A 13233-nucleotide genomic window follows, 5' to 3' on the forward strand; every position below is an offset into this window, starting at 1 on the left:
CGGTTCTGGCGAAAGTTAAACATTTTAAATAGAATTAAAAAATTTGACCCAGTAATCCCACTTCTGGGAATATATCCCAAGAAACCCGAAACACTAATTTGAAAAAATATATGCACCCTCACCCTGCTGGTGTAGCTCAGTGGATTGAGCACCGTCCCATGGAGACTAAGAGGTCTCGGGTTTGATTACCAGTGAGGGCACATGCCCGAATTGTAGGCTAGATCCCCAGTAGAGGGTGTGCAGCAGGCAGCTGATTCATGTGCCTCTCTAATCAATGTTTCTATCTCTCTCCTCCCTTCCTCTTTGAATTCAATAAAAATATTTTAAAAAATGCACCCTTAGTGCATTGTAGCGTTATTTACAATAGCTAAGATCTGGAAACAGCTCAAGTGCCCATTAGTAGATGAGTGGATAAAAAAGCTGTGATCCATTTACACAATGGAATACTATTTGGCCATAATAAAAAGGAAATCTTGCCTTTTGTGACAGCATGGAAGGATCTGGAAATTATGTTAAGTGAAATAAGCCAGTCAGAGAAAGACAAATACCATATGATTTTACTTATATGTGGAATTTGATGAACTAAATAAACTGATGAACAAAATAGAAACAGGCTCATAGATACAGAGAACAGACTGACAGCTGTCAGAGGGGCTATACTTTGAGGGTCTGGATGAAAGGCGAAGGGATTAAGCAAAAACAACATATATGCATAATACTTAGGGACTGACAACAGTGTGGTGATAGCCCGAGGGAAAGGGGTGTAGGAGTAGCTAGAGGTGAGCAAAAGGGGAGAAAATCAGGATGGAAAGAGGCTTTGTTCAGGGCCATGGGCATACGATGCACTGTGCAGAAGATGTTTTGTTGTACACTTGAAATCTGTTTGGTTTTGTGAACCAATAAATTCAATTAAAAAGTACAAAAACCCCAAAACTATGAAATTGTATACTGTATATATCAGCAGTATATTTCAATAGGAATTATGCTTTAGTAACACTGTGAAAATGACTCTACATTAGGAAAAAAGAAAATTTACTAAAAATAAAAAAAACAAAAGTGCTGGCACTAAAGTTAGGCTGCCTGCATTTGAATCCTGGCTCTCCCACTTAGTGCTAGATGTATGACCTTGGATGATTTAGTTTACTTCTGTTTTTCAGTTTTGTCATTTGTAAAATGAGGATAAAAAAAGCTTCTTTATAGAATTATTTTATTAAATACATGAATGTACTGAAAGAACTTATAAAAGTTTCCTGTACATAATTGCTCAGAAAGGGAGCTGCTATTATTTACATTTATTTTCTCTCATTCTCATAACAGCTCCATAAAGTAATGATATCTTTTTGTCACTGAAACGCAGGTTTGGCTGCCTACCACTAGGGAAGAGGTTTATTTGGGTGCTGGGACCTGGCAGAATGGTGGACTCCTGTCTCAAAGACCATCTCCTAGGGTTAGGGAGGGGAGGGCTTTTTTTCTGTTCCGTTATCTTGCTAACTTTTGGCGTGCTGGGCCCTGTGCATTTTAACTTTTGGCACTCCTGGGTTCTGATCAGTCATCTTTCTAGCTTTTGATGTGCTCGCCCTCTTTCTAGCTTTTAACTGCTCAGGCTCTACCCACTCATCTTTTTAGCTTTTGGCACACCCAGTGTAAGAACCTACCCCTGTGCCATGTGGGCCATTGGGGAAGACTCCCTGACTGTTTATTGTAACACTTTCTTATTCATTTAGTCATATATTCATTTGGTCATCTTAAGTCCTAGTTAAAGGATAGGAGCATGCAGTTGAGTCTCAAGATTATTTGACTTGCCTAGTTAAGGCATACAACTAGCAATGAGCAATATTGGAGTACAGTTTCATTTTTGTGTGTTCTCCAAGCTTTAGTTTTCACATTTTAAAAATCAATAATAGCCCTAACCAGTTTTGCTCAGTGGATAGAGCGTTGGCCTACGGACTCAAGGGTCCCAGGTTCGATTCCGGTCAAGGGCATGTACCTTGGTTGCGGGCATATCCCCAGTAGGGAGTGTGCAGGAGGCAGCTGATCGATGTTTCTCTCACATCGATGTTTCTAACTTTCTCTTCCTCTCTCTTCCTCTCCCTTCCTGTAAAAATTCAATAAAATATATTTAAAAAAAAATCAAGAATAATCCTGATCTCACAGCTCTGTTGTGAAGCATAAAGAAGAGTGTATACAAAGGCCCAACCCAGTCTTTGGTTTCTGTATATAATATCAGTAACAAAGTAATTTAATAATATACTATGTAAAATGAAATGTATAGTACGTTTGTGTATTTTTTTAAAAGACAAATTTGAAATTTATTTGCTAATAAAACTTTACTGTTTCCACACATGTGCATACTCTTTAGTTTTTCCTTCTTAAAAAGTTAAATCCAAAAAAAGATAAGGGAATTAAAGGTTGAATTAATTAGAGGTTGTCAGGGTATACTAAAAAATAGTGTTATCAAATAATGCACTAAAGCATACATATTTTAAATTAAGGCATATTTTATTGTTTTGAACATTCCCATGGCCATAGCATGGAGTAGCTAACTTAAAATCACTAACCAAGTAGACTTGGGCCAGATATTTACCTAGGAATTGCTTATTAGGAATAAAAACACTGATTTGCTAAAGGTTTCATTTTCTAGTTTGGTATTTTACCAGTAATTGTTTCATTTTTATTGCCTTGAATAAAACCTTGGTACTGTTATTGGTAATTTCTTCATTAGTTATTATCTAGAGCAGTGCTAGTCCATAATTTTTATGATGATGGATATATTTTATAACTTTATGATCCAGTATTGTAGCCAATAGCCACATGTTTCTATTGAGCACTTGAAATGTGGCTAGTGCAACCAAGGACCTGAAATTTTATTTTCATATAATTATAATTAATTCATGTATAAATTTAGCCATGTTTCAGTGGTTGCTATCATATTGGAGAGTGCAGGTTTAGATCATAGCTTCAAGTTTTTTAGTGTAAAATAAATATTAAATGAGTGACTACTACTAAATGGTTTATCAGGTATTTTATTTTATTGTTGAGCACTTGAAATGTGGCTAGTGCAACCAAAGACCTGAAATTTTATTTTCATATAATTAATTCATGTATAAATTTAAATAGCCATGTATCAGTGGTTGCTACCATATTGGAGAGTGCAGGTTTAGATCGTAGCTTCAAGTTTTTTAGTGTAAAATAAATATTAAATGAGTGACTACTACTAAATGGTTTCTCAGGTATTTTATTTTATTACTAGAGGCCCAATGCACAAAATTCGTGCAAGAGTAGGCCTTTCTTCACCCAGCTGCTGGCACTGGCTTCCCTCTGGCACCCGGGACCTGGGCTTCCCTTGCAGCCCGTCTTCGTCCGGAAGGTTGTCCGGTCTAATTAGTATATTACGCCTTTATTATTATAGATTATTTAATATCTTATTGCAGATAGCAAAATATAATGAAATTTTCCACAATTTTTGTCTTAAATTTATAGATTAGGTGTCAAGCAAATTGGGGATAAGCTACTTCATTTCTTTGGTCTCTATTTAATTCTTTATACAGAAAATGAGGATTTTTGTGCCTATTTTATAAAGTTGTTGGAAGATTTAAATGATATAATGAATGGGATGTTCTTTGCATAGGTTCTGGCAACATATATTTAATGCTCTATTAATCTTATTTGCATTACTACTTGTACTAATAATAGTTGCCTTTTTTCTGTAACTTTTTATTTTACTTAAAATGTTTTTCTTTTCTTTTTTAGCCACTGATCTGGTGCTGAGAAAAGTTATCAACTTTTCAGACTGTACAGTTTGTCTTGATAAACGGAATGCTAGTGGCAAAATAGAGTTTTACCAGGACCCTTTATTATATAAATGTTCCTTCAGAACTCGTCTGCATTTTACGTATGATAACCTAAATTCCAAGATGCCGTCTGTTATTAAAGTAGGTGTTTCTTTTTCTGGTAGTTGATTTGTATGTCTCTATTTTGTTTATTGGCTCCTGTGCATGCTAATTATTATTAAAAAACAAAGAAGAAATTAACCTCATAAATGTATATGCCATTTATTTTTATGCCATTTGTTTTTATACAAAAGTTTTAGTTATATTTATAAGTTCTGTTTTATATTATTTAATATATTATGTTTATAACATTTTGCATTATGTGTTCTAGGAGAGATATTTGGGGACCTATTTTTTTTTGTATGTGTGTGTGTATGTGTGACTTTAGTTTCCTTTTTAGTTTGTCCAGCTGTTTATTAGTGTTTTTTTTCTTCAAGTAGTTAGAGGAGATCATATAAAAATTTGTTGTTCTCCAAGAAATTGGTATGATTATCAATGTGTATAGTGTCAACTGTAAATCTTTTATTCTTTGATTGCATAACTGTTTTCTAAACCTCCATCTACTAATGTATCTTTGAAAAAGAATTCCCAAAGTGACTTGTGATCTTGATAACGAAGTTTTAATGTGAAATGAATTTTTATTATTGAATTACATACCTCTGAATACTAAAATTTTGTAATGGAAAAGTGAGCCCTACATCTGAACACAGGTATTGACTACTTTGCTTATTCGGGTATGGCTGCATGAAATATTGTTTTTACATTAGAAAGACATATAAAACTTTTGATTTTATGTAGCTCTCTGATACTTAAATTTATACATGAAATCCACCTGATTTTCTTTGGTAGTGCTCAATCATGAGTGTTACCCCCCTGCCCCCAATGTGTATAGTGGTTTGTTTAAATTCTGTTACATATCCATTCTATTTTTGAATTAGCTTCTTTAGCAAAGATAACCATGGAAGAATATTAATTCAGTAGTATTGTTACTTCTGTCTCAGGATAATGGGCTTACTTTCCATCTTTAGTCTTGAACCTGCTAGTAAAGTTGGAGAATGTTAAGGTGGATCCAAGATATATTTGGCAAATAAGTAATGGATACATGGAAGCCTTACTATATAAAATTATCTTATTGATCATTAGTACAAATTTAATTGTATGTTCTAGGATGTAGCTAAATTAGAGGAAAGGAAAAATAAGAGAACTTCAGGAAAATTAGTATTGGAATTAAGTAAGTTTGTGTTCTCAAAATTGACATTTTATTATACAACACTCCTTAATATAAATAAGCTTGTTGATACCAGTACAGGTGTATGTGTTTTTTGACTCTGATAATCACTAAATATAAGATAACATATTATGCTCAACTGAAATAAAAGTTTGAGTTTTTTTTTATTAATACTGCATGTTGTGATGTAAGATTTACCATTTTGAATTAGACCCATCAGTCCTCCAACTTCTAGTCCTAAGAAATATGGACATGGTTGAACCTCATTGATCACCTCAAAGAGGGATTTCCCAAAATGTTCCAGATACCCTAATTATTTGTGAAAATCTCTCATGTATGTTTGTTTAAGTGTTTTTTTAGTTTATTTATATTTTGGGTAGGTTTTTTATGATTTTTCTGTCTTTTGAAAGAGAAATTTTATAAGGGTACATAATTAATTTAACATTTCCCCCATTTTTGAAAATTTACATTTTTTAGTTGTTTTTCAGAGGAATAAAAGTTTCCACATAAAGCTTTGAACACATATCTGATTAATTTCTTAGGAATGATTTCTGTAATTGCAAATATCATATTGAGGGACTTAAACTTTTTTAAGACCTGTGATCTATATTATAAAATTGTTTCCAGAACGGTTTTACCAGCATAAATGCTCATGAACATTTAAGTGAGTGCTTATATTACACACTTGTGATCTTTAAGTATGCTCATGTTTAAAACTTGCCAATTTATTGAGCAAAATATATATATATTTTAATTATTTATTTGATTATTAGTTACATTTATTGAGAATATGTTCACTTATAATTTGTTTTTTGAAAAATCCATTTAGATTTTTTTGTCTATTTTTCTACTGGCGATTAATCTTATTGATTTTAGGATATATAGCATATAAAAATATACAAAATATATATTTAGAGATACATATTTTAAATATGCAGGGTGGGGCAAAAGTAGGTTTACAGTTGTGAGTACGTGAAACAGTTTATTCCTATATTATTATTGTATATTCCATACGAACAACTGTAAACCTGCTTTTGTCTCACCCTATATATATATGTGTGTATATATATATATTATAGATAGATAGATACCTCTGTCTGTCTGTTTGTCTATCTATCTATCTATCTATCTATATAAAAGGTTGATTTTTTTTGTCATTGATTTTGCTAAGATTGTTTATCACTGTTGCCATACAATATTTAAAAGGATGTGGTGAAAATTAAAAAGGGAACTGCCTATGACCTAGCAATTCCACTTCTGGTTATTTTTCTGAAGAAACCCAAAACACTAATTTGAAATTATATATGCACCCCTATGTTCATTGCAGAGTTATTTACAATATCCAAGCTATGGAAGCAACTAAGTTTTGATCAGTAGATGAATAGATAAAAAAACAGTGGTGCATGTATACAATGGAATATTACTCGGCCATAAAAAATGAAATCTTACTATCATTTGTGATAACATGGAGGGTATTATGCTAAGTGAAATAAGTCAGATAGAAAAAGACAAATACCATATGATTTTACCCAATGTGGAATCTAAAGAACAAAATAAATGAACAAACAAAATAGAAACAGGCTCATAGGTGAAGAGAACAAGCTGATGGTTGCTGGGGGGAGGGGGGTTAGGGGATGCCAGATGAAGGGATTTAGAAGTAGTTACAAAATAGTCACAGGGAAAGTTTAGCATAGGGCAGTTGATTCTCACCCTTCCTAATGTCGCGACCCTTTAATACAGTTCCTCATGTTGTGATAAAATTATTTTCGTTGCTACTTCATAACTGTAATTTTGCTCCTGTTATGAATCGTCATGTAAATATCTGATATGCAGGATGTATTTTCATTGTTACAAATTGAACATAATTAAAGTTTAGTGTTTAATCACAAAGCAATATGTAATTATATATGTGTTTTCCGATGGTCTTAGGCGACCCCTGTGAAAGGGTCATTCTTCCCCCAAAGGGGTCGTGACCCACAGTTTGAGAACCGCTGGCATTGGGAATATAGTCAATGCTATTATAGTAACTCTGTATGGTGCCAGGTGGGTGCTTGAATTATTGGGGGTGGGATGGAGTGGTCACTTCCTATCCTATATAATAAAAGGCTAATATGCAAATCAAACGAACAGCAGCATGACCGGTTGCTATGACGCACACTGACCACCAGGGGGCAGATGCTCAATGAAGGAGCTGCCCCCTGGTGATCAGTGTGCTCCCACAGGGGGAGCGCCACTCAGCCAGAAGCCGGGCTCACAGCTGGCGAGCACAATGGCGGTGATGGGAGCCTCTCTTGCCTCCGAGGCAGTCAGACATCCCCTGAGGACTCTCTGACTGCGAGAGGGTGCAGGCTGGGCTGAGGACCGCCCCCCCCCCAGTGCACGAATTTTGTGCACCGGGCCTCTAGTAAATTATATAATTGTCCCGTACACCGAAAGGTTGTGGGTTTGATTCCTGGTAAGGGCACTACCCAGGTTCTGGGTTTGATCCCTGGTCAGCGTTAAGTGTGGGAGGCAGCCATTCGATGTTTCCCCTCTCACATTGTGATGCCTCTTTCTCTCTTTCTCTCTGTGGTGTGTGTGTGTGTGTGTGTGTGTGTGTGTGTGTGTGTGTCTCTCCTTTCTCTAAAATCAATATAATTTGTTTGAAAATTAAAATTATTAGATAGACCCAAATTGAGGGACATTCAACAAAATACCTGACTAGTATACCTCAAAACTGTCAAGGTCATTGACACACTAGAAAAGTCTGATAACCTGTCACTGACCAGAGGAAACTAAAGAAACAAGACAGCTAAATGCAAGGTGGCTTCCTGGATGGAATCCTGGAAGGGAGATCAGACAGTGGAAAAACTAATGAAATCAGAATAAAGCATGGAGTGTAGTTGACAGTAATATACCAATGTTCATTTCTTAGTTGTGATAAAAGTACCACGTGGTGACAGAATGTTAACAATAGGGAACTGGATGAGGAATATCTGAGATCTCTCTCTATGACCTTTGCAATGTTTTTAGAAGTTTACAACTATTTTAAAGTAAAAATTTTATTTTTAAAACATTTAAACAAAATCAAAGGATGTGGAAGAGAAATCTTAAATGAAGAAGAGGTCTGTCCTGCACACTTCTCCCCTTCTTTCCCTCCTCACCATTTTCTTACTTCTTCACGGTCTGTTCAGTGTATGATTTTAAGGCCAGTTTTAAGAAATCTGTATTCTTAGTTGAATATGGCATTTATACTCCCCCCCCCCGCCCCAAATACAGCTTTCTTCACCTTCAAGCACAATTTTTTTGTCTTTCGTTCTAAAAATATAATGATTACCATTATTTCTTTTACATGTTTCATAGACACTCAAATACCAGTGAGTCAAAATAAACCTTCCAAGAAACTTGACTTTATGGCTTAATTGGTTCTATTCCATGTTTATATAACAGCAGGAAACCATTATACTGAGGCTGTGTTTAGATTCTATTGATGTCTCTTTCTATGAGGAGAACTTTGATTGACTTCTATATATCCTATTTCCTAGTAATTAAACTTAATACTTATAATTGATTCATGTTATAAATTTTGTCATGTTTAAATCTATTATTTAAAACTTGTTTGAAAAAATTTCCCAAACATATATTTCCCTTGTTTTTTCATATTTGGCTATCAAAATTTTATTATGTTCATATTTCCATAGTTAAATGTTAGTAATTTTCTCTCCTAACATGTTTTTAGGATGTGTGTGTATTCTTTTTGGTTAATATAGCTGGAAAGAGTGATTAAAATTTTACTAAAATGATATCATGAAACTTTTATTCTTGGTTGTGACAGAGGTCTTTGTTTTTTTGTGTTTTTTTGAAGGGGAGGCAGTACTACCATACTCTTAGCATTATAGAGTTGGTGCAGTAACCCTCCCTTATCTACAGTTTTGCTTTCCATGGTTTCAGTTACCCTCAATCAACTATGATCCAAAAACATTAAATGGGAAATTCTAGATATAAACAATTCATAAGTTGTTTTTTAAACCTTCTAATTGAATTTATTGGGGTGACATTGGTTAATGAAATTTTATAGGTTTTAATGAAAATATAACCTCTCTTTGGCATACAATAGTATGGTGATTACCAGAGCGACAGAGGTGGGGGTGTGGGGAGGGGTTGTGAGGGGAAGAGGGAGGGGGTAAATGGGGACTAACAGGTGATGGAAGGAGACTTGACTTGGGGTGGCGAATAATTCATGTTTTAAGTTGTGCACCGTTTCGAGTAGTGAGATGAAATCTCACTCCGTCCTGCTCCATCCTGCCTGGATGTGCATCATCTCTTTGTCCGGCACATCCATGCTGTATATGCTTCCTGCCCGTTAGTCACTTAGTAGCCCTCTTGGTTGTCAGATCCACTGGTATTGCAGTGCTTTTGTTTAAGTAACCCTTATTTTATTTGCTAATGGCTCTTAATTGCAAGAGTAGTGATGCTGGCAATTTGGATAGGCCAAAGAGAAGCCTTCAAGTGCTTCCTTTAAGGAAAAGATATGTATGTTTAGGAGAAAGCATAGGATATATAGGGTTCGGTACTAACTGGAATTTCAGGCATACTCTAGGGGTCTTGGAATTATCTCCCGCAGATAAGTGGGTACTGCTGTATTTTGGTTACGTAAGTTACTTTCTGAAAATCTAGTGTGACTATATCTTTTTATTATTTCTATTTGTATTTACATCATTTGGCTTAATATAGTTCCTATCTAAAGTTTATTGATCAGAGCAAAATTTGTTTAATTCCTAAGATTTTAGAATAAACTATTGTTTTGGCTTTAATGTTAGAAATGTTTGGGACATTACTATTTCTCTTATGCTATTCCAATTAAGATTTAACGTTTCTCTCCCTATGCTAAAAGATACGCCCTTTGAAAATGATTTTGTTGGTGTTTTTATTTTTTCAAAATACAGATTCACACCTTAGTAGAGAGTTTGAAACTTTCTATCACAGATCAACAACTGCCTATGTTTATCCGTATAATGCAACTTGGGATTGCTCTTTACTATGGAGAAATAAGCAATGTGAAAGATGGAGAAACTGAAGACTTTACCTGTCATAATAAAGATATATCAGGAAACATAATAGGTAAATATAATAAAAATTTATTTTAGAACTATTGTTCTTACAAAGTGTTTTCATAATTGTGAAACTTTAAAAATACATTAAATTGAATTTTACAGTTCTAATGTGGTGGCATTATTTTATTTTGGTTGTTTGGCACTACTTTGATTTTTTTCCTACATGCTTGATACTATTTTGATTTTCTTTTTTCTGCATGCTAAAAATAACTAATATTTCTAATAGATAAAAGTGTTCAGAATGTATATTATACAAAAGTTAAAGTAGTGCAACCTCGAGATTTCCTAGTAAATTATTATTTTTTAAAATATATTTTTTATTGATTTTAGAGAGGAAGGGAGAGAGAGTGATAGAAATATTAATGATGAGTCATTGATTAGCTGCCTCCTGCACGTCCCCTACTAGGAATCGGGCCCACAATCCCGGGCATGTGCCCTTGAGATGCAGTAATGTTAAGAGACTGGTGGAATTTGTCTTTACAAGATGGAATAAGAGCAGCTGGAATTTAAACCTTTAGTCTCTGTTAATTTGTAACCAAATAAAAATTGTTTGCTATAATTTTTCATCTGTAGAATAAGAAAAGATACTAATTTATGTTACATGCTAATAAGAGTCACCAACGCTGTTATTTTCTTTACAATATATAAGAATAATTTCATTATAACATTTGCTTTCATCCTTTGGGGTAGTCATTTTTTGGGGGGTGTGCATTTTGCCCAGAGTAATTGCCATTCTCTCTCTCTCCTTTTTTTTTCTGGGTGCATCAGGGAATCAGGAACTTTTCTTGTAGTTTTCTGATATTATGTTCCTAAGAAAAGTCAGTTTTTAGCACTCTAGCCTTATTTTTGGGAAGTGGGGTTTTTCCTTGTTTAAATTAATGAGTGAAATGCCAATAAATGAATTTATTAATTTTATTTATCAACTACATTTAAAATTATGTGGTAAAATAAAATTATGTGGTAAACTGCTTTCCATATAACATTAATTATGGCCTGTGAAAGGAGAGTGAGCCTGGCCTGTGCTGCTCAGTGGTTGAGCATCGCCCTATGAACCGGGAGGTCACGGTTTGATTTCCAGTCAGGGCACATGCCCAGGTTGCAGGCTCAATTCCTCAGTAAGAGGTGTGGAGGAGGCAGTTGATCAATGATTCTCATCATTGATGTGTCTCTCTCTCTCTCTGTCTCCCTTCCTCTCTGAAATAAAAAATATATGTATTTAAAAAAAAGAAAGGAGATTGACACAATATAACATATAGAAACTTAAAGTTGGTAATGCTAAATTATTGGTTTAAAATAATAATAACCAATGTATGATTTGTTCATACTTTTTATGTAGGAAGAAAGATGTGGGAGATACATATTAACAGAATTTACCTTCCTAATTTTTTAAATTTAAATCCTTTTGACTTATTTAAAGTCATTTTATTTTGGTTGATAGGTGTTGAAGATGAAACAAGAATAGATATGCCTTATCCTTCTCAGTACAAAGGTCAAGAGTTGTATTCACAGCAAGAGGATGAACAGTCACAGGGATGGGTATCATGGGCCTGGTCATTTGTGCCTGCAATTGTGAGTTATGATGATGGTGAGGAAGACTACCTTGGAAATGATCCAACATCAACCATGCATCAGCAGAAATCTCAGACTTTGAAGGATCCTATTGTTTCTATAGGATTTTACTGTACAAAGGCAACAGTGACTTTCAAAGTAAGTTTCTTTTTTCTTGCTATTCATATCTCTCAGCTTAATGTTTACATTTTTATTCCTAATTAGGATCTAGCATAAAGTTTGTTTTACATTCAATAGATGTAAGATACATTCTACCAATCCTTACTTCATGTATAGGTCTCCTAATATGACATCTCTGAATTTTGGTGTCTTCCTATCTTCTTAAGGCCTTCTCCACTTTCCTTCTTTTTAAAAATTAGCTTCTTGAAAAGTTTTTCTCTCCCTACTAAATCTTTTAATTGGCTTACAAAGATGCCTTAATATTTCCATTAAAAATGAAATGCACATAGATGATCTTACTTTTACTCATGTACCCTTCCAGCTACTTTTTCTTCTCTGTGTTCTCTTTCATTACGAAATTTACTTAAAAGGGTTGTTGATATAGTTTATCGCCTTCCCACCTCTCTTTCACTCTTTAAGGCAGTCTAATTTCTTATCTTACTCTATTTTTAGTAGTGTTTAACATAGTTTTTTCCACTTCATTAAGAAATACATGTAAGCCCTGGTCAGTGTCGCTCAGTGGTTGGAGCATTGGCCCATGCACCAAAGCAGCGGTCACCAACCTTTTGGACCTCACGGACCACCACTGGTTGGTGACTGCTGATTTGGTGGGTGGCGGGTTTGATTCCTGGTCAAGGTTTCATCCTGGGTCGCAGATTCCAGCCCCAGCCCCAGTTGGTGCACGTGTGGGAAGTAACCAATCTATGTGTGTCTTTCACATCGCTGTTTCTCTCTCTTCTCCCTCTCTCTCTCTCTCTCTCTCTCTCTCTCTCTCTCTCTCGTCCTCAGGTGACGATAAAAAAATCAGTACTTCCAGGTTTATACATGCATCTATTGCTATGAATGTTGCTTAAAGTGGTTAAAGTCAGAACTTTATAATATTATCCAGGTTTGAATATTATATTAGGGGAAAAAAAAATTCTTGGGTGAGGATTAACAACAACAAAAAAGAAACGCATGTAAAATATATATTCAAAAGAGATTGTACAATATATATTTTCAAGTTAAATAATAAAGTGAACACTATTTTAAGAAAAATAAAATTTTATAGTATTCTGGCACCCTATGTGTTCTTCGATCGTATTTTGTCCCCTCTGCCCCTACAATATAACCTAATTTTAATTTTAGGTTATTTATTCCTTGGCTTTTTATAATAGTACTAGAGGCCCGGTGCACAAAAATTTGTGCACTCGGGCAGGGGGAAGGGGGGGGGATCCCTCAGCCTGGCCTGTGCCCTCTCGCAGTCTGGGACCCCTCGGGAGATAACAACTTGCTGGCTTAGGCCTGCTTCTGGGTGGCAGAGGGCAGGCCCAATCCCTAGGTGCAGCCCCTGGTCGGGCTCAGAGCAGGGCCG

The 13233-nt window shown here is 35.0% G+C and overlaps 1 protein-coding gene across 16 annotated transcripts in view; it reads left to right on the forward strand.

Moving 5' to 3' along the window:
- The window catches only part of VPS13B (vacuolar protein sorting 13 homolog B (yeast)), a 631834-nt gene that overhangs the window by 21615 nt on the left and 596986 nt on the right, over positions 1 to 13233 (forward strand). For all 16 annotated transcript variants that reach the window (XR_001364589.1, XR_001364591.1, XM_014550216.1 and 13 more), the window contains exons 5-7: positions 3751 to 3932; positions 9984 to 10158; positions 11590 to 11858. Coding sequence is in view for 14 of the 16 variants with exons in the window: in XM_014550216.1 (XP_014405702.1) it covers positions 3751 to 3932; positions 9984 to 10158; positions 11590 to 11858 (626 nt within the window). In the remaining 2 variants the exon portion in view is untranslated. The remainder of the gene's footprint in view (positions 1 to 3750; positions 3933 to 9983; positions 10159 to 11589; positions 11859 to 13233) is intronic.

Source organism: Myotis brandtii, unplaced genomic scaffold, assembly GCF_000412655.1.
Source record: "Myotis brandtii unplaced genomic scaffold, ASM41265v1 scaffold59, whole genome shotgun sequence".
Classification (NCBI taxonomy): Eukaryota; Metazoa; Chordata; class Mammalia; order Chiroptera; family Vespertilionidae; genus Myotis; species Myotis brandtii.